Source organism: Molossus molossus, unplaced genomic scaffold (genome assembly GCF_014108415.1).
Source record: "Molossus molossus isolate mMolMol1 unplaced genomic scaffold, mMolMol1.p scaffold_m16_p_14, whole genome shotgun sequence".
Taxonomy (NCBI): Eukaryota; Metazoa; Chordata; class Mammalia; order Chiroptera; family Molossidae; genus Molossus; species Molossus molossus.
The window spans coordinates 54,262,288-54,282,390 of NW_023425349.1; the positions used below are offsets into that span (position 1 = coordinate 54,262,288).

Consider the following 20,103-nt stretch of genomic DNA (forward strand, 5'->3'; position numbering starts at 1 on the left):
ACACTGATTGGCCACCTTCTGCATGCCCCCCACTGGGGATTGGGCCCACAGTCTGGGCATGTGCCCGGACCGGGAATCGAACCGGCAACTTCCTGGTGCATGGGTCAACGCTCAACCACTGAGCCACACCGGCCAGGCTAGAGTTACCCTTTTAAAGGAGTCCTTTGATGATTAATAAAAAACAATGGGATGGGTCCCTTGTGGCAGTGGGTTCCTAAATTATGCTAGGAGGTTGTGCACCTGCCTATAAACTATTGGGTGGATGATATTCATCAGGTTTGATACATATTGGAACACATGTTAATTCAAAATAGTAAAAAGGACACCGTAGCTCTAACATATGAATAGGAATTCGACATCAGCTTAACCTGGGCTCCTGCCCGCATCTTAGTTTCCTCAGTGGTAAATATGCAGAATAATACTGTCTCGTTGGGTCACTGTGACGATTGGGTGGGAAAGGCTTATGGCAGTTGTTTGTGGCAGGAAGGTGGGGTTCCAAGGTGCATGAGAATTAAGAGGGAGCCTTTTAAAAAGCACACATGCCTGCTTCCCATTCTCTGCTGCCCACCCCCAATATTGAAGGTGCTTCCCACCCATGTAGAATCTACAGACAAGAAAGGTAAGAACTAACTTCTATTAAGCAACAACTCGACCAGGTACTGTGAGGCACTTAGCAGAGCTTATTTCAGGTAATCCTCAAAATATTTTACACAAAAGGAAACCTGTCAACATTAACCTGTCCAGGACCACAGCCAAGTTCATAGCATGTCTGTCTGAGTTTGGGTTTGAATGCCGACTTCCAGCTTTTTCGACCCTATACCTCTGCGTAAATATTGCATAGCTCCCACAGTGAAAGTTGTGCAGCTTTTTTTGTTTTGTTACCTTGTTGGCTTCTGTATACATTTAAAAAAAATGTTGCAATTATTCTTTATTATGTTGATTCAAAATCAAGGCATACTGATGAAACAAGGAGTTAGTTTGACATAGGTGGACAGGTTAAAGATGGACACCTTCAAGTTCATTGGAGGCCCTAGGAGCAAAGAGAGAACGGGAATGTGGAATTAGCAATAAAAGCCCTCAGGGTTACCAAGACTTTCATTTCCAACTGTTGATTGGAAACATGGGTTGGTGCTTTTATGTTTAACCCATGGGACTGGAGCTGTGTTGTTGCTACAGAATGGTCAGCCACAAAGGCGCCTTGCAGGCCCTCTTCTCGGGCTGTTTTTGTCTTCAGATATAATCACACCCAGATCATCGTGATGAAATATCAGACCACTGAGACCCCAGAAATACTGAATCATCCATTCAGTGATGACAGCACTGGCTTCCTTGTCTCATTAACCACCCCTGGCATTTTGGCGTAGGGACTCACAGGCTTACGCTGCATAAACTTCGGCCTAGATAATATTAATGTTTGGTACTTTCCAAATTGATAGATGGCCTTAAACACAAAGAAACACCATTGCCACCATCACACACACACACACACCAAACTACAGTGATACCTCAGTTCTCAAACGCCTCGGATTTCGACCAAATCGGTATTCGACCAGGAGATTCGAGAAACTTTTGTCTCGGAATCCGAACAAATATTTGGAACTCGAACTTCCGAGATGAGCCGAGTTGAGCCGAATGGCGTTCATTCGGCCCAGCGCGCCTTGCTCGCGTCATCAGTGTGAGTGCAGAGAGAGAGTCACGCTTTGTGGAGAGAGTCACGCTTTACACTGAATTTAACCCTTAGACATACTGTACACTTTTATTTCTTGTTGAGACTTATGTTTTTCTACATATTATATACAAATTAGGCCAGTAAATAGGCATTTTCTGGGGCTTGGAACGAATTAATCCAGTTTCCATTATTTCCTGTTGGTTTCATTGCTTCGGTTCTCGAACAATTCGGTTCTCGACCGTCCTCCTGGAACGAATTATGTTCGAGAACTGTAATTGCAACAAGCGCCTGAGGACGTCAGAACGCATTACGCCGTCTGTGGATGTCCACACCCTCTGCTTCCTCACCTGCCCAGTTCCGCGGCCACCTGCATCTATTTGTGTGGTTTATCAGCTTCTTCTAGGACGGGTCAAAACCATGACCCACGGGCTGAGTCTGGCCGCCATGTGTGCTTGTACGACCTGCAAACAGAATGATTTTCACATTTTAAAATATAAAAGTAAAACTGAAAAGAATATATGTATCAGCCTTTTGGCGAGAACAGTTGCCCAGTGTTGGCTCCAGCCCAGACAGCCTGGGCTAGTCACTCCTGGGCCCGTGGTAGAAATGGTTTCTGACCCCTGTTCTAGGAGACAGTCAGAGGTTGATGACATAAAACTTGCCATCTTGACTCCTGATTAGCTGCTCTGGGGACAATGTATTGAGAGAGATGATTGAACTAAAGGCTTGAAAATGAAGTTCAGCCCCCCTCCCCCGTTTTGGGTTTTAATTATCCACCTCACTTTCTCCTCTTTGGAAAATAATCTATTTTGGATGAGTCCCAGCTGTGTTCATGGTTCAGCTGTCCAATATTTATATTAACTTATTCAGATATTCTGAGGAAAAACGTTTGCCTAATTAATCATTTGATTGTAAAGGTCCCTGCAGCAAAGACAGATCTCCTGGGCAGACTTTGGCCTGTGGTCTCCTTGTGCCGTATGGGTGATGGGAAACGCCTCCGGTCAAAAGGATGGGCTTTCAACCATGGAGCATCAGCTCTGTGCAAAATCAGTGCTAGTCCCGCAGGACACAGGGGCCAGACCTTTGCCCCCAAAATGTATACGGGCCTAATGGGGGACACAATGAAACAACTAATTAGCATGCCCCAGAGACCATCACCTGGACCAGAGTGAATGAAACTGATAAACCGAGTTTTTATTGTGTAGCCTTAAAATTAGTAACTGCTTCATAGGTGTATTAAGGTTTTTATTTAAAGATTTTATTTAGCCCTGACCAGTTTGGCTCAGCCCACGGACCAAAGAGTCTCAGGTTCGATTCCGGTCAAGGGCACGTACCTCAGTTGCGGTTCAGTCCCCGGCCCCAGTTGGGGTCATGTGGGAGGCAACCAGTCGATGTGTCTCTCTCATATTGATGTTTCTCTCTCTCCTTACTCCCCCCTCTCCCCTCCTTCCTCCCACTCTATCTGAAGAGAAATGGAAAAATATCTTCGGGTGAGGATTTAAAACAAAAAAAACTTTTTCTTATTAGAAGACTAATAGATGTTTAAGACAGAAAAATTTGGTAAACTACGTGAAAGTAAAATGAAGAAAATTTAGTAACACCTATAATCTTATTGGAGATATAAACATTAATTGGCTTGGAGGTATTTGTCCTTCCTGCCTTTTCTTGGTATAAATTTGTACACATAGGGTCGTAATATATATACTACTCATATTTAACTTGTTTTCATATATAAGTTTTCACTTAGAGCTCTGTGTCATTAAATCTTCTACAATATAAGTTTTATGGTACTATGTTGGTACATACATACCGATTTAATCAATTTGTTATTATTGAATGGTTCCTTAAGTCTGCTTTTTAAAAAATATTACAAGTAATATGTAACGCTGAGAGGTACATCCTTATTTGTAGAGCTTTGCTGCTTATCCATGATTATGTGATTATTTCCTTAGGCCAGATTTCCAGAAGTGAAATCTCTGGCTCAGGGGCCATCCCCGATTTTAAAACTTTTGACACACAGTGCCAATCTTCTGTCCTCAAAAAGTTTACCCAAAGGTAGAACCAGTTTACTGCTCTGCTAACAGTGCTTTTCACTCCACCAACTAGTGATCAAATCTTTGACGGAATGAGATCCCAGGAAATTTGCTACACGAGCAATCACTGTGTATATAATGTATGTACAGTGATGTTTTCAAAAATCATATTTAACGCCTTACACCAAAGGGAAGGTGTTTCCTGCAACTTAAGGTTAGTTGTAGGTAACATCAAATTTATTGTTGTTTGGTTTTGTTTTTAGTTAGGGATTAATTCTTACGGTGAACCCAGGGACAGATAAAAACAGCTTTCGACCTGGATTTCAAAACCTGTGGTTATTTCAGTTGGTTAATTTGAACCTAAGTTCCCTCAGCTAGGAATGATGACCTTGAATTGTTCCAAAGAACATAGTGTGTATATTTTTTTTAATGTAAGCAAAATCTGACATTAGTAAAGATAGATTTAAATAACCCTCCCGTATCTCCCCCTGGTGGGCAACTTGCTTGCTCGGCTTATGCAGGCTCGTGGGCCTCACGGGGTACTGTCTCTCCGCAGGACCTGCAGGCACAGGACCGGGCTCACCGCATCGGCCAGCAGAACGAGGTCCGGGTGCTGAGACTCTGCACTGTGAACAGCGTGGAGGAAAAGATCCTGGCAGCGGCCAAGTACAAGCTCAACGTGGACCAGAAGGTGATCCAGGCAGGCATGTTCGACCAGAAGTCATCAAGCCACGAGCGGAGGGCATTCCTGCAGGCCATCCTGGAGCATGAGGAGGAGAATGAGGTATTCTAGAAAGCCAACTTCATGAAATCAGTGACCTTTGTCTCAGAAGATTAAGAGTAACCTCTTGGTTCTTTAAAGAATTTCCTGGGCTGGCGTCAATTAAAATGAATAAATTAGCTGCTATCTTACATCCCCAGCACAGAATGCCTCTGAAAGTTTTCCAAGAGTGTCTTAAAAGCTGTTGCTATGGGGACCTCAAGGCTTGGCCAGTAGATGTTTCCGAGGTTTCTCCCGGGAGGTGCAGCCAGCACGCTCGTTGTACTGTAAGTGCTGCTTTCTGCAGGGCAGGTGCAGAGACTGCAGAGCACACTGTCAGGGACAGACCCAGCTGCTGAGACAAGACCAGGCTGGGAGGGGCCTCCTTGTCTTTCCCTCTGCCATCCTCCACAACTCACTGCCTCTTGCCTCTTTATCAGAGATCACAACGCTTCAGTTCATCTGTAGGATGAACTTTCCCAGCCTGTGAAGATAGTACCTGACCTGGTTAGGTAGGATGCACATGAGCCTGGAGCTTTGCAGGGAGCTATTGAGGGGGGCCGCCAGGTGGAGCCGGCAGTGGGATCCAATGCCACATGCTTCTCTGTGCGCAGCCTGCTGGGGCTCCACACCCCTGCCAGGTGATCAACGTGTCAGACATCATTCTCTGAGTGGCCTGTGTCCTGATATGAAGATGTCTGGGGACACTAATAGACTGCAGGCAAGGGCTCTGGTCCTGAGTATCTGAGGCAGCATGGGCTGCCATCTCTGCCATCAACAGGCGTGAATTACTAGGGCACTAAGAACCCAGGCAGATTTATTGCCCACTTCCCATTGAGTTTGTTGTCTGTGAAGGTCAGGCCACTGTGGGCAGGCTTCTTGCCAGTTTACAGGAGAATCTTTTCATTTTGGTCATGGGGAAAGTCCAAGCCCCATTCACAGGCAATGGGAAGCTAGTGTGGTTCTACGAATGGAGGGAGCAGAGCAGGTCACCTCTTCACCAGAGGCTACGTGAACCAGATTCTCTGCACTGAAGTCCCAGCCCACCCTCAGCTTGTCCGTGTCTCTGTCAGAGGAAACGGAATCTGTAGACAAATTGACTTTAATCAATCTAAAGATAAACTAGAATAGATGATTTTTTTACATCAGTTTTTTACTGGATTGAATTGCACTCATTTCTAACACAGTGCACAAACTGTTGCCTTGGGAACCGACAGTCATCTCATTTAAGCTGTTGGTACACTTAGACTCTTTCTAGACCAGATTGCCTCTTTATAAGAAATTGGATGTATAAAGTTCTGGGTTTTCCTCTTTCTTCCCTCTGCTGATACAGTAACATTCCCCATTTGGATTTTAACAAGCGCACTCAGCCTGCGATAAAAATAACTGTGTATGGTTAAGTTCCATAGGATATGCCCAACTTTTAGAATCATTGTTCTGAAAGTGCAGAAGTCGTAGCATAACATTTCTAAACACTTGAGAACTTTTGGTTTCTGAAGAATTTGCAGAGAGATCATGTTCCTTGGACTAACATAATACAGAATGAAGATGTTAGCCCTTAAATAATTTCTTTTTCTACTTCATTTCAATTGTTTTAATTAAGTATCATTTTATAGGGGTTTTGTTACTGAGTTGTCATATCCACAAATCTCGCTGTTAGCATAAGGCCTACTGAAATCACTTAAGGGTATTTGCCATATATATGATATATATGATTTTAATGGTCTTGCACTGTGCCTAGTCACAAAAAACATGGTTTTTGTAAGGCTCTGAAAATAAGCACTTATATTTGGGATACAATTAATAGAGTTAAAAGAATTCATGTCAGGCACTTTTTCATGTGGCTTTCCTTATTTAAATCTTACATCTTCTCTGTGATGTAATGTCACACCCTTTCACAGATGACGTCATTGACGCGGGAAGACATTAAGTAATTTGTTTCAAAAGTAAGGGGATTAAGATACACACTGAAGAGAGCCAGTATTTCTTATAGTCCAGCCTAGACAGATACTGCTCTGAGAAGATGGTTTGATAACTTGGAAAATACTAATGGCAAATACTACACCCAGTGACCCCTCTCTTTTCTTTCTGGCTTGAGACAGAGGACCCCTAGAGCCTGGAGGACAGGTTCTCCCCTGCCCCCTTCTACACCTCACTCCCGTCATCCAGCCTCTCTCTTAAAGCCTGTCCAATCATTCTGTTTCTTAACCCCAGGAAGAAGATGAAGTACCGGACGATGAGACTCTGAACCAGATGATCGCTCGGCGAGAAGAAGAATTTGATCTTTTTATGGTAATATTATAGAAAATCATGGAAATACATGCCTTATTCCTCTGCCCTTTTTTCTGTGAACACACGATGTCCGGGGCCGGCGTGCGCGGGCAGAGCTGCGTTTCTGAAGCCCGTGCCTCTCCTTCAGTTCACAGGCTGCACACTGGCTGGATTTAGCCTGCAGACATATTTTGTTTGGCCCACGCAGTGTTTTTTAAAATTTTGAACTTGTTGCCAACACAGAAAGAATCCTGATTTCTGGCTTCTCTTAAAAAATGAGAGTGGGCAATACCAGGCCCACATCTCCATATGGGAACAGTGGACTGGAACTGAGTGGCAGCTGTACCATCCAGGCAGACCATGTGGACTAAGCTCACCACAGACCCCTTCCCAACCCAGGTCATGTCTGATGGGGGCAGCATCATTCAGGAAAACCTAGCCTGCTCCTCGGGCAGGGTTTACAACTCTTCCCCCGCTGTGTCCGTACTGGATAAAAACAAACACGCTCCCTGTGGGGGTGGGTGGACAGCAACTAGACCAACAGGTCATATCTCTTATTGTTGAAAGGAGTCTGCTGATGCAAGTAGGAACCTCCCAGATACCCATCAAGGTGTGGCCTCCATTTAAAGATCAAAATTGGTTGGACTTTACTGGTACAAAGGTGATATAAAAGCACCATGACATTTGAGGGTTTAACAGTCGTGGTTTCGACCTTGACGATTCAGGATTCGCAGTCCTGTAATTTTGCGGACACGTGAATTTGATGTATTTGTGGAGCCTGCCACAAGATCAGTGTGTGTGGGAGCAAGCCCCTGGCCACGAGGGAGAGGTTCTCAGAAGTAATCTTTTACTGCGTTCTAGTGCATTTGCTATAGCAATTTTATTTACCGCTGCGTCTTCAGTGCTCAAAAACAGCACATGGTGGTTGTTTGATAGATATTTATTGCATGAGTGGTGGTATTTGCAAAATTGCAGGCCTTGTGAAGACGTCAGTATGGGTCAGGATGTGCATAGTTGCGAGACTCCCTCGGCAACTTCCATCTTTACGACATTCAGCCTGATTGTGGAGTGAGTGAATCAATATAAACTGTCACTCTGGCGTTTGAATGCTGCAGAACCCCAAAATCGGAAGTCCGAAGTTTGAATGCCCTCGGGTCTCAGACAAGTGATTTGCATAAGCGAAGCAAGTGGACTGGGTGGGCGGACAGTGGTAAACTGGAGCTGCTTTGTCTCAGAGCACAGAGCTGCAAACCCCATGTAGCTAGAAATTCCAACTGTTCAAGAGAAGCTGGAAATCTGGGCTTTTATATGCAATCTCTAGATTTCAAAATGTTTGCAACTAAATTTAAGTTTTTTTATTATTATATAACTGCAGGCCAAACAAAACAGGACCGTGGGCCAAATATGACCCACAGGGTTTGCAGCCTCCGCCTCGTTAGCCTAGACAGCCGGGGAAGGGCACTCTAGCCGTGTGGAGGCTATCTTTGTGATCTGGTGATTTTTGTCTAGGGAACAATGATCATGTCCACACATAATGATTCAAGATGAAAGACATTTCACTCTTTCTCGGGAAACGTTGAGGTAGCCATAGGAACGAAATCCTAACATGGGATGTGCCTATATTTTCCCCTTCTAAAGGAACCACCCTGCCCAGGTGAGGCCATTTTGAAGAGAACTTGACACAAAAAGGACTTGAACAGCCTGGTCAACACCGGGTGCTCATACAACCTAAGTTTCTTAACTCCTGTTGCTGGTCACCACCTTTATACATAGTTCATCTATTTAGGGAGAGTAGAGATATACGCAGGAAATAGACACCTTTTCTCTCCTTGAGGAACTCGGTAAAATGTAGACCACTGGGGAACACCGAGGCAGGCGGCCCTCGCTTCCCTGGCTGATCACTGATGGGCAGTAACGCGCCCCGCTCCAGCCCCACATGCTCCCGAGACCCTGGAAAGGATGGCAGCCTGCCTTCATACACATGAGATTAGGTCCAGAAATGGAGCTTTGTCCATCAGCAGCCCCCAAAGAAGGGGCAGAGTACTTCTCTCTCCTTGTTTTTGGGCTGGGTATTTGTAGAAATGGAAAGCTTCAGGGCGAATAAACCTGGAATGTCTGACCAAGGCACAGCTTGCTTTTAGTGTGGGGTCTGTTAACGGGCTTGGGACTGGTGAAGGTGGTGAAGGAACACTTTCTTTGTGGGCATTTTGATTTTGTGAACGTTCTGCTCATTCTTTAAAGGTTGACTTCTCATTTTTGAATTCTACATATTTTTAATTTGGTGTGTCCTTTTATTTGTTTTTTTGTTTTTGTTTTTTGTTTTTGTTTTTGTTTACATTGGTCAATAATGTTATATAAATCTCAGGTGTACAACTTCATAATTCAACATCTGTATATTCCATTGAGTGTTTTTCAAAGTCTGGTAATCAGCTAGCTGCCTTTGGCCAATTCACTGTTCATTAGCACCTCCACCAGGGGGCAGGAAATCAAATTTGAATCCTTGCCAGCCACTCCGATTAAAAAGTTCAGTGAGAAACAAGAATGGAATGTGAGCTAGATTTGGATTTCAATATTTAAACTCTTTACCGCTATCATTAAAGAGTTAGTTCTCTGTAAAATGAATACAAACCTTTTTTGATCATAGACACAGTAGTTAAGTAATACATTAAACAGATAAGTCTCTTGAAAATAAAACCTTTCTCTTGAACATTTTTCTTGTTTTCTAAAAATGTGACGTCAGAAAAAGTTCTCACAAAGGCAAGAAGTACTTTTAAAAATATTTGCACTTGTGAGCATAAGGTTTATTATGGGGTTTTAGAACAAACATGTAATATCTGAATAATAAATCAGACTTCCTTGAATGTCAGCTTCTAATTTTGTGCCAGTATTCTGCAAGTAGAAATCTCTGGGAAGAAATACAGACATCAGAACTTGAAGCTGATTAAAAATTACATCAACCCTTCCTAAAAGAAAAAACAAACAAACAAACAAAAAACAAATGTAATTTATTTTCTTTACATCAGCAAACATTTATTTTTTCAGTTGTGGACAAAAGCACATGTTACTTTTCAGGTCTGGGTATAGATAGTGGTAGTGGCCTGACCACACACTTGAAGTGGCAACCTTTTGTCATCTCATTGCAGCACATTAACAAGAAAAAATGTTTTTCTTCTTAGCCATCTAATAACTATTAAGAGATTACCTCAAGAGAGGCCCCTCTTTAGATCGCACTGTTAACAAGGCATCCTCTGTGTACTAATAAAAGTTTGGTGGATCCCATTTCTGATCCCTCCTAATGCCGCGACCCTTTCATACAGTTCCTCGTGTTGTATGTGGGTGTATCTGCATGTGGGCGGGTCGGCCTGGAGACGGATAGAGGAGCCGTGTTTCAGTTCCTAAGACATCGGAAATGTGTTTTCCGATGGTTTTAGGTGACCCCTGTGAAAGGGTCGTTTGACCCCGAAGGGGTCATGACTCACATGTTGAGAACCTCTGTACTAGAGCATTAGAAGGCAGCGTTACGAACAGCCTGTCCCGCTAACTATAGCACATGACAGAATGCCCGCATTTATCTACCAATGGGACTCCATGCTCCAAGCCTACCCATCTTGGGACTATAGTGATTTTCAAAAACGTTTAAGTATAGTTTAAGGGAGTTTGAACTTTAATTTTTAAATAGATTCTAGAGTTCAAATTTGGATGTGAATAGACATTTCATTTCTATTCTGTTACCAGTTTTAGCTCTTATAAAAGAAGTATATTGAATCGAAGCAAGAAAGAGGGAAAAGGTAAATCATTTGATAGTTTATGGTCTATTCAGTTGTGGAAATCATATATCAGCTAGTGATATATATATAACGAATGTATGTTACAACTCAGTGGAGGTTTTATTTGCTTTTTTTCAGCTATCAAATTGTTTAGTTATAAGTTAAAGCTATATATGTGGCAGTTAATTATTTACAAGTGCACAAGGCATGGGGAAATAGGCATTTTGAAGGCTTTGAAAGAATGCGAATGGGAGCCATTTCTCTAATAACTTGATCAGTTGAGATGAGATTACCTCTGAGGTCTTTTTCCCTGTGGTATACTATTTTCATAAGAGCTAAACTTTTTAAAAGCTAAAGAATGAGGGCTATTCCTCTCACAGAGCCCAGGGTCTACTGAACATTCAGTACATTCATGGCCAGCTGACTAATCAAACCATTTATGTGCCCGTATGTCCAAGTTCAACAGAGGTTGTTGGCTACTCGGATGGTGACACTTGAGATGCTGATTTTATTTCCTGATTGTTTAATCAAACGCATGAGCCCTGTAGAGTTAAAAAAAGAAATTTTCTTAATGAACTTTTTAATATATATATATATATATATATATATATATATATATATACTCGAAGAATACTGTTAAGTCAGGAAAGCAATGAATTGTATCTCCAGGGCCCATATTTTAAAAAATACATCCCCACTTTGGATCTTCTCATTGTTATGTAAGGGGAAGCTTTGCACACATAGAGACCAAAAAAAGGGAATTTTTAAAGATTATTTTTTAAATGCATCCATATATTGTAGCAGTGGGTACAGAGGACGGGAAGAGATTTCACACCCTGCAATTTCTCTGCCCGGACACTGTTTAGGGATGGGCTAGACGCAGCAGTTCTCAACCTGTGGGTTGCGACCCCTTTGGGGGGTCCAACGACCCTTTCACAAGGGTCGCCTAAGACATAACAGTAGCAAAATTACAGTTATGAAGTAGCAACGAAAATAATTTTATGGTTGGGGGTCACCACAACATGAACTGTATGAAAGGGTCGCGGCATCAGGAAGGTGGAGAACCCCTGGCACTAGAGCATCCAGAAGAGAGTCCCCATGGGACAAGCTGACAAGGGCCCCACAGCGGTAGGAGGCGACCTGTGCAAGTCAGACTTGCGGTCCAGCCTTGACTGCGCAGAATCCCCTTCCCCCTGGTGACGCTTGCGTTCCTGTCTCCAGCGCATGGACATGGACCGGCGGAGGGAGGATGCCCGGAACCCAAAGCGCAAGCCTCGCCTGATGGAGGAGGACGAGCTGCCTTCCTGGATCATCAAAGATGACGCCGAGGTGGAAAGGCTTACGTGTGAGGAGGAGGAGGAGAAGATCTTCGGTAGGGGCTCTCGCCAGCGCCGGGACGTGGACTACAGCGACGCCCTCACGGAGAAGCAGTGGCTGCGGGTAGGTGTGGCTGTCTTCACTGCCCTCCACACGTGGTTTATGTTGGTCTGGAGGGATCGGGGCCCAACGCGGGATCTTGGAGGGGCAGAAGTTGCCGGGGAAAGGGGGAAATGGCTGTCGACCATAAAGTCATTGCGCCGTTGCCACGGAATCATCTGCATTTCAAGGCAGTACCATGAAATATGATGAAGACGGTTTGGGCTAGAGTAGAGTTGGCCACTGTAAGCACAGGATTACCAGCCTTTTGAGGCCCACTAATGTTTTATGACTAATTAATTGCCTGGTTATGCCTCACTCTCTCAGAGTCAGAATCAAAATGTGGAAGAGGGACTTAGGGATGTTTTCAGTTGATCCCCCTCATTTCCTGGTCCGTAATCGGAGTTTTACTTTTCCAAGGCCTTGCAGAGATGGTTCAGGGACAGGAGTCTTCTAACGCCTTGTTATTATTCCATTGGAGCCAGAAGGTGCCTTTGTACTCTCTTGGTTTTATGGACAAAGCAGTTGAGGCTCAGAGAGGTTAAGTGACTATGTGGGATCACACAGCTGGCTAGAAATAACAGAGCCAGTGAGTGCTGGTTGTATTCATATGTTCACTTTCTCTTTGATCTGTTCTGTCTGTTGCAGACTCAGACTGGGGCCTGGGACTGCAGCCACTGATGCTTAGAAATGTTTTTCTTTAGTTTGGTTTTTTTTTTTTACCCCTGGTTTGGAAAAGGTTGATTTTTTATTCTGACTAAGGAATCAAATCCCAGAAGTTCCTTGGGAAGCCCAAAAGTGTCAAAAAGCTCCTAGGAGCTGCGTGTGTGAATGCCAAGACCACTGTGGACCTTCCGTTTGAGGGTTGGGCCCTCCTTCCCCGTAGTGGGTGCAGACTGGTACCAGACAGAGCAGTCTGGGACATGCATCCCAGGCAGGGCCAGTAAACGTGTGCTGGAAATGGCGACACAGCTGGGTGAAAACCAAACAAAATAGAGGCTGTTGTTAGTTGTTCATTTTAGCAAAAGGGAATACAGTTTCCAAGGTTTGTAGAACATGGATTTTAGGACCCAGGTCCAAGTAGGTGGGTGGGTAGGAAGGCGATGGGAAGCATTTTGAGATGGGGTATCAACGGCAGACAGGTCTTAGCAACCACTTGAGATGTGATTTACTCAGGACGTTGTATGATGAGAGAGACGATCTAAATTTCTAAAAGATTGCAGTCTGTGGTATTCGGAAAAGAAGAGACTGAGAAAACATTGCTCATGTTTATGGTTGGACAGTGGCTGAAATGTGACTTTTCTGTGATTGTTTCGCCGAAGTGTCCAAATATTCTGGTGGCCTCAGAATACGGTTTTATGGATTTCTTTTGTTTCACTATTGTGAGGTTGTAGCTGTATAACTAAGATTCATTCTATAATGTGAAGAGATTTGTGTCTGTTTAATAATTATTTCTGAGCTCAGGGGAATCTATTCCCTTTCTCTTTTTATTTAAGCAGTGAATTAAGTACCGGGAGCACTATTACAGGAGATGAGTCATTAATCTAGGCCAACATTTTAAAATCAATCTTTATACATATATAATCTTCAGATAGTACAAGCAAAATAACCTAGTTTATTGGGTAAGAATATAGCTGAACTTTTCATTTTTAAAAATAATCATCAAAAAATACTCTTAAGAAAAATAACATTATGAATCTCAGAAAGTTTACAGATTTAGAATACCTCATTTTTTCTCTCTTTCATTCAGTTTCTATCACTAATGGTTAGCACAGGCTTAGGCCATAGTACTCAGTGAATGTTTGCGAAGTGAAATGATAGCCTTACAAGAGGAAAGTGGCAAGTTACTAATTTATCAGTAATGGTAGGATAACATTTCTCTTTCTGGTGTATCTAGTAGACTTCATTTTATCAGTAACATACACATCTCTAAATGGAAAACCAGTTTGTATTACAAAACTATACAGTGAAATTGGTGTTCATCATTTTCAACCTAAGGTACATTGCAAGATACCTAGTCACCCAAGAAGGACAAAACTGTTCTTCGTACAGCTTTATTGTAGTCATTTCTTTTGGGATCCCGGCTTTTGAGAACTGGATGTCCATCATTCGCGTGAGCTGGTAGCTTGCTGCTAACTAAGGCAGCCTGCCCCGCGGCCTGGGCGTTCCAAATAGATGCTTACTGTCATTTGCTTTCTTGTTCACCAGGAGCAGTCCTGTTTAATATTAGCCTATTAAGCTTTTCTGATAATAAAACTCTATCCATGGGGTTGTCATGGGCCTGCACATGAAGAGATGTTCTGGACTGGCTTAAGACTGAACACGCTGAGCGAACTCAGCCAACAGAGGCTTGAGAGGGAATTTGGCAAGGACCATCGTGTAAGAAATGCTGTAACCGGGCTACAGTAATTCTTCTTTTCCCTGGCAATGTTGTCCAAAGCCTGCTTGGCAGACGCACCGAAGATACATGGGATCCCAGGGTTGGAAGGCAGCTGAATGGAGCAGCTACCCGTCCTGTGCTTAAGTCACACTGTCTGCAGAGCCCACGCCAAGAGGCTGGCTGTCCCCGATGGAAACACTCCCCTTCTCGTCGGCATGGCCCCTCCAGCTCTCCCTCATTTTGAACAGAATCCTCTTTCCCTGTAGCTGCTCCTCACTGGCCTGGGTTCTGTTCCCTGGGGTGAACAGAACAATGTTTTCTCTCTCTTTTTTTTTTTTTTATCCTCACCCGAGGACATTTTTCAATATTTTGTTCAGATAGAGTGAGAGGGAGAGAGAGAGAAACATCGACGTGAAAGCGACACATCGAGTGGCTGCCACCCACACGACCCAACCAGGGCCGGGGACAAACTGCAACCGAGGTACGTGCCCTTAGCGGGAACCGAACCCGGGTCTCTCCGGACCGCAGGCCGACGCTCTAACCGTTGAGCCAAACCGGCCAGGGCAGTGTTTTCTCTTTTTAGCATCACATCCCACTGGGTAAAATGTCTGAGGACTCACGTGCAGCCCGGAATGAACTCTCTCCCGTCCTCTTTCTTTTGAACTCTCCTCCTTCTTCACGCCCCGCTCCGTCGCCGCCGCTCCTGTGATGCCTCCACAGGTGAACCCTCCCTGCAGTTCCCACTGGATCTCGTACTCTGCCTGTCCTCTCACAGCTCACACCCTCGTTCCGAGCTTTCTCGGTCGTTGCCAACATGCCTGGTTTCCTGGCTAGTGAGTAAGCCGCCTCCTGTTAGGACTTGGGTCTTCTGTGTGCAAACAAGTGCCCATGGATTGTCCATTTGAAATTGCACAGGCCGACGTATGAGTGTAGCCTGGGATAAAGTTCGCTGCTGCAACAGATGAGCCTGCACATGCCCTACTCATGGGCCCATTCAGAAAAATAAGTCGAATTTTCTTTCCCACATTGAGGTCCATAGTGGGCATTCCCGGTTGGCGGGGACAGCTGCCCTCCACGTGGCCTTTCAAAGATCCAGGCTGACAGAGCCTCTGCCAGTCTCGACATCCCGCCCCGGTGAGCCGGAGGTGGGGAGACAGCAGGGAGTGGTGGCTGTGGAGTTCAGTGGGTGGATCCCATTGGCTAGAAACAGTCCTGCGGCCACCCGAGCGGTGAGGAAGACGGGAACCCTGGTCTGGCTGTGAGCCCAGCAAAATTAGATTTTGGTGACTAAGTAGTAGCCTCTGTCTCAGAAAAATTGGGGTGAAGTTAAGTGATATGATATGGCCACTTTCTTTAAAAATTTTATTATGGTTTCATCACAAACAGGTTTTATTTTATAATCATAGTATGCTAAAAATTCCCACAGTGTCCTTTAGACAATCTGTTTAGTTGGAAGATTTTAACTTGTTGTTTTTTTTTTTAATTTGTAATGTTGTTCTAAATGAGAAGGATCACAATTTTCAACACAGCTCAATTAAAAAGAAAAAAATAAGAGAGAAAAGAAAAAGGCTTTTAGGTTGTTTTTAAATTCCTGTTTCTATTGAGGAAACCTAAATTTCTCTGGTGTTAGCCAGTCTCAAGTTAGCTTGATCCTTTTGGGGTAGTCAGTTCAACATTCATGTATGCTATGGGCCATTTCTCTCTTCTCCTGCGGGCTCCCTCCCGTCTTCCTTCCCAAGATGGCATTGGATAAGGGTGGCGGTCAGCACAGGGGTCCACCTTGAGTTGCCTCATTAGCATAAAAAGGCACAGCTGCCCCTCCAGAAATTCCAAGGGTTTTAGAACCTCCCTTGCCAGGAACCCAGGACAAAGACCAGACAAATCATTTTATACGACAGGTAGCAATATCCTCAGGCCTGACCTGCCTCTCTTTACTCCCTTTCTCCGCAGGGAGGCTCTGTACCCTGCCTCCCCGCCTTATAGCATCTTCTCACACAGGGGTGGCCGGCCAGAGTGCTCTGCACCGTGGCTCCCAGTGCAGCCTGTCCACCAGCCTGGTGCAGACTGCGGCTGGGCTGCCCCACACCGGATCTGGGCTGCCTCACACATCCGGCCTGGGCAGTCATTGGTATCTGACTTTTTGTCTTTGCATACCGTCTTCATCCTCTTCCCCCCAAGGCAGGGTGTTGCTCCCCTGAACAAGGAATCGGCCCCTTGGAAAGTGTGGAAGAGCCCTGGCAGCTTTGGCCAAGTGGTTGGAGCATCGGCCCGTGGACTGGTCAAGGGCACGTACCTGGGTTGCAGGTTCAATCCCCAGCAATGGTGGAGGTCGTTCAGAAAGCAGCCAATCTATGTGTCTCTCCCACATTGACATTTCTCTCTCTCTCTCTCTCCCTCCCTTCCACTCTATCTAAAAATTAATGGGAAAATATCCTCTGGTGAGGATTAACAACAACAACAACAACAAAAACTAACAAACCAAAAAAAGAAAGTGTGGAAGAGAAAATATTACTTGTGGTACCATTTTATAGCTTTCTAGCTGTGACAGTGCTAACTCATGTATAATATATGTATGTTGTATTTGTGCACACATAATAATTGACACATGTCAATAATTTCTTGGAAGAATATCTTTGTTTCTTTATGTGTGGGAGCGGGCATTTCATGGATCTAAAATGGCAGAGTATGATGAGCCCGGTGGGCCAGGTGTTTTCATGAACCGTGTGCACACTTAGAGTGGTGTTCTAGTAACACAATCATCATCGAAACAGGGACTCCGTACAGTCGGGGTGCCCGCAGAGCCAAAAAGTGGGCTGAGGGCGTATCCTGGAATGCCTGGTTTTTCTGTTCTTCCTGTTCCTTTGGTCCTTCTGCCAACTTCAGAATCCTTCCCTTCCTCAAAACATTTAGTGACATCCCGGAATTTCTTTAATTGCTGAGCGAGTGGATTGTGCCCTCCAGCACTTGAAGATAATTGGAATGCAATCTGAATTCTGTGCTCTGTACAACGTTTCACTGCCAGCCTGACGGGGGGTGGGGGTGGGGGGAGAACTTCCTGCGGGTACGCTTTTGTTGCCCTGTGGAGAGCCCTTCTTTGTTGCCGGTGTCTGTGTGGTCCTGAGGTGTGAGCGCGAGGATGCTTCTTGCGGTATGGAGGATAAGCCCCTGGTGATGAAAGAAAGGACCTCTGGGTTTTTGGCAGTGCCCTGTACAGTCGGGCCCCAAGCCACATTCTGTAAATGATGGTGGTAAGACTACTTCACCAGAGGGCTTCAGGAGGGGAAGGCAAGCGCACAACACCCTTTTTCCTCCACCTGTCACCACAATAGGCGCTTGAGCAGCCCACAATTTAGGTGCCTGAATGGGGTCCCCATAGTCCTGTCTACTGACCACTAAAAGGATTTTTGAGGTTCCCCTTTCCCAAAGCTCAAAATGGAGAAAACAAAGGAAGAGACTCTTAAATCATATAATTGTAGGGGGATCGTAAATGACACTCCTCCGTGGATTTAGTGTGTGCCTTAGAATGAACGTCGCACCAGGGTGCAAGCCAGGAGAGGACCCCTTGGCTGGCGTCACCTGTAAAGCAGCCCATGCTGAACACACTCTGCACGGGAAGAGGGTGGAGAAGTGGGCGGGAGCCAGTCACAGAGAACTCGAAATAGTAGGAAGAAAATTGAAAAACATTGGGATTTTAAACAAAATCATTGAAATAACACAATGAGACATAACAAAATATTTCCTTAATATATAAAGAGAATTTTTCTCTCTCTAGAAATCTTTGAAACAGGACTAGGTCCCCTCTATCTGGGCTGGATTAAATCCAATCCTCCCGAAATCAGAGACCAGGGCTGGAGTCTCCTAGCTATAGTGAGAGCATCAATGATTCCATGAGATGAAATAAAATAGAAATATATATATATATAATATAATAAGATAAAATATTCTATAAAATATTTCTCCTAAATGATTTTATTTTTTTACTGGCAAGATTGTTTTGCATTCTTTATCAAAAGCATAATGTGAATAATACCAAAGAGTTTGATGCTTCTTTTGTTTTGTCACTTCAAATAATCTTTCCTTGCTTTTTATATAAGATTTATTTATTGGCTTTTATCAAATGGCATTTTTAGCTTTTAAAATTGGGTCATCAGATTTACTGGGGCAACATGTCTAGCAAGCTGCATTTCCGTTTTTATACACAAGGGAGAGCTAAGGCCCTAGTAAATAGATTTGTGTTTTGCCAAACTCCAGGTTCTTTGGTACTTCAGAAAGGCTCGACTGAACTAATTAGTCGTGGTACGATTGTGAATCCTTTGGGAAAATGTTTGGCAGTAGCAAATGAATTTTTACAAATTTCTACAATTTGTATTTTATTCTTAAATCTATTGGCTAGATTGCTTTACAGCGACTGTACGTTAATACATATCCTTTTGTCAGAACTCAGGAGGGTAAATTCAATAGAAGAAATAGCCCTCAGAGGGGCTTAGAACAAAAATATGTATTAAAGGTTGAGAAGTGAGAAATGTTTCAATTGATTTTTTTAAAACTGCGATGTTTTTGGTCTCAAATTCTATTCTTTAAAATCAGGATTTAACTCTGAAATCTAACTCAGTCATTAAAAGTAACCGTGGGAATTTGGAGCTGGCTTACACTGAACCAGACAGGGAAGTCCGCACTGTCTTTGCACGGAGCAAACTACTGCAGAGAAGTAGTTGGGTTTAGGGATGTGTCTGCTTGTTTGAATCAAGATTTTGGTTTTGTCCCTTACTTGTTTTTTTAAATCAATAAACCTACGTAAAGAAATACCTTTTAAATTTATTTTTGACAAATAAAAAGTGTGTATATTTAAGGTGTACCATGTGATGTTTTAACATAGGAATACATTTCAAAATGGCCTCATTCCCCGGGTGGAAGTGGGAGACAGTATAATTAAGGAAGTTAGGACAAGGGTGACTTTACTGTCTCTGTGCCTCTCTCTGCGTGGATGTTAGCACTGTGACTTTGGTGGCCGTCTGCCTGGGGAGTTTAGGAAACTGGTTAAAAGCCTGAGCCTTGGAATCTGATGAACAAGGTTCAGATCCCAGCTCCACGTAATTAGCAATGTGACCCTGGGTGCCTAGTGTAACCTCCCTAGCTCCCTCGTCGAATGTCCTTCACAGAGTTTTCTTAAGTTTAAACGTGTATAATGTAGAACCTGGCATATAAGAAGAATTCCTCCAAAAATTAGCTATTAAGGAAAAAGTATTAAATTACTTCAGAGAAAGCCTAATAGGTGATAGGAAAAGAAGAAAAACAGTATTTATATTTTGTGTCTTTAATGCAAGGTTTGGAGGTAAAAGGTGGATAAAGAGGCCCCTGTCCTGGCTCATGAATGGAAGGAACTGAGGCAGATGAAATGTTCACTTGCTGAGTGTGTGTATGGGGCATGTGCATAGGCCTTTTCACTGCCAGCCCACCATCCTGCACCGTTGACTCCGCTCTCACGGCCTCTGCTCTGGTTCTCTCCTTACCGCTCGCTCCTTGCCTGCAGAAGACCACGGGCCAGCGGTCAGGAACCTGGCCTGCAAGGCTGGCCCAGCTGCCAGCTGAGCATGTGGTCTCTGACACCCCCACCCCTGGCGCTGAGTTCCAGGGTCCCTTCCTATCTAAAGACAACTTCCAAAATCCCATGAAGCAGCTTTTACTTTTCACTGTGGTTTTAATAACGGTCATTTCATGCTTTTTATCAGTGGGTCTGTTCATGGAGGCTGTTGAATTCAGTTCAACGCCTAGTTACTGAGTATCAGGTTGAGCCACACACTGTGCTT

General features: G+C 44.1%; 1 protein-coding gene across 5 annotated transcripts in view; it reads left to right on the forward strand.

The window, feature by feature from the left end:
• SMARCA2 (SWI/SNF related, matrix associated, actin dependent regulator of chromatin, subfamily a, member 2) overlaps positions 1 to 20,103 on the forward strand; it is a 167,033-nt gene that overhangs the window by 95,590 nt on the left and 51,340 nt on the right. For all 5 annotated transcript variants that reach the window (XM_036260425.1, XM_036260429.1, XM_036260427.1 and 2 more), the window contains exons 25-27: positions 4,259 to 4,486; positions 6,677 to 6,754; positions 11,722 to 11,940. In XM_036260425.1, the coding sequence (XP_036116318.1) occupies positions 4,259 to 4,486; positions 6,677 to 6,754; positions 11,722 to 11,940 (525 nt within the window). The remainder of the gene's footprint in view (positions 1 to 4,258; positions 4,487 to 6,676; positions 6,755 to 11,721; positions 11,941 to 20,103) is intronic.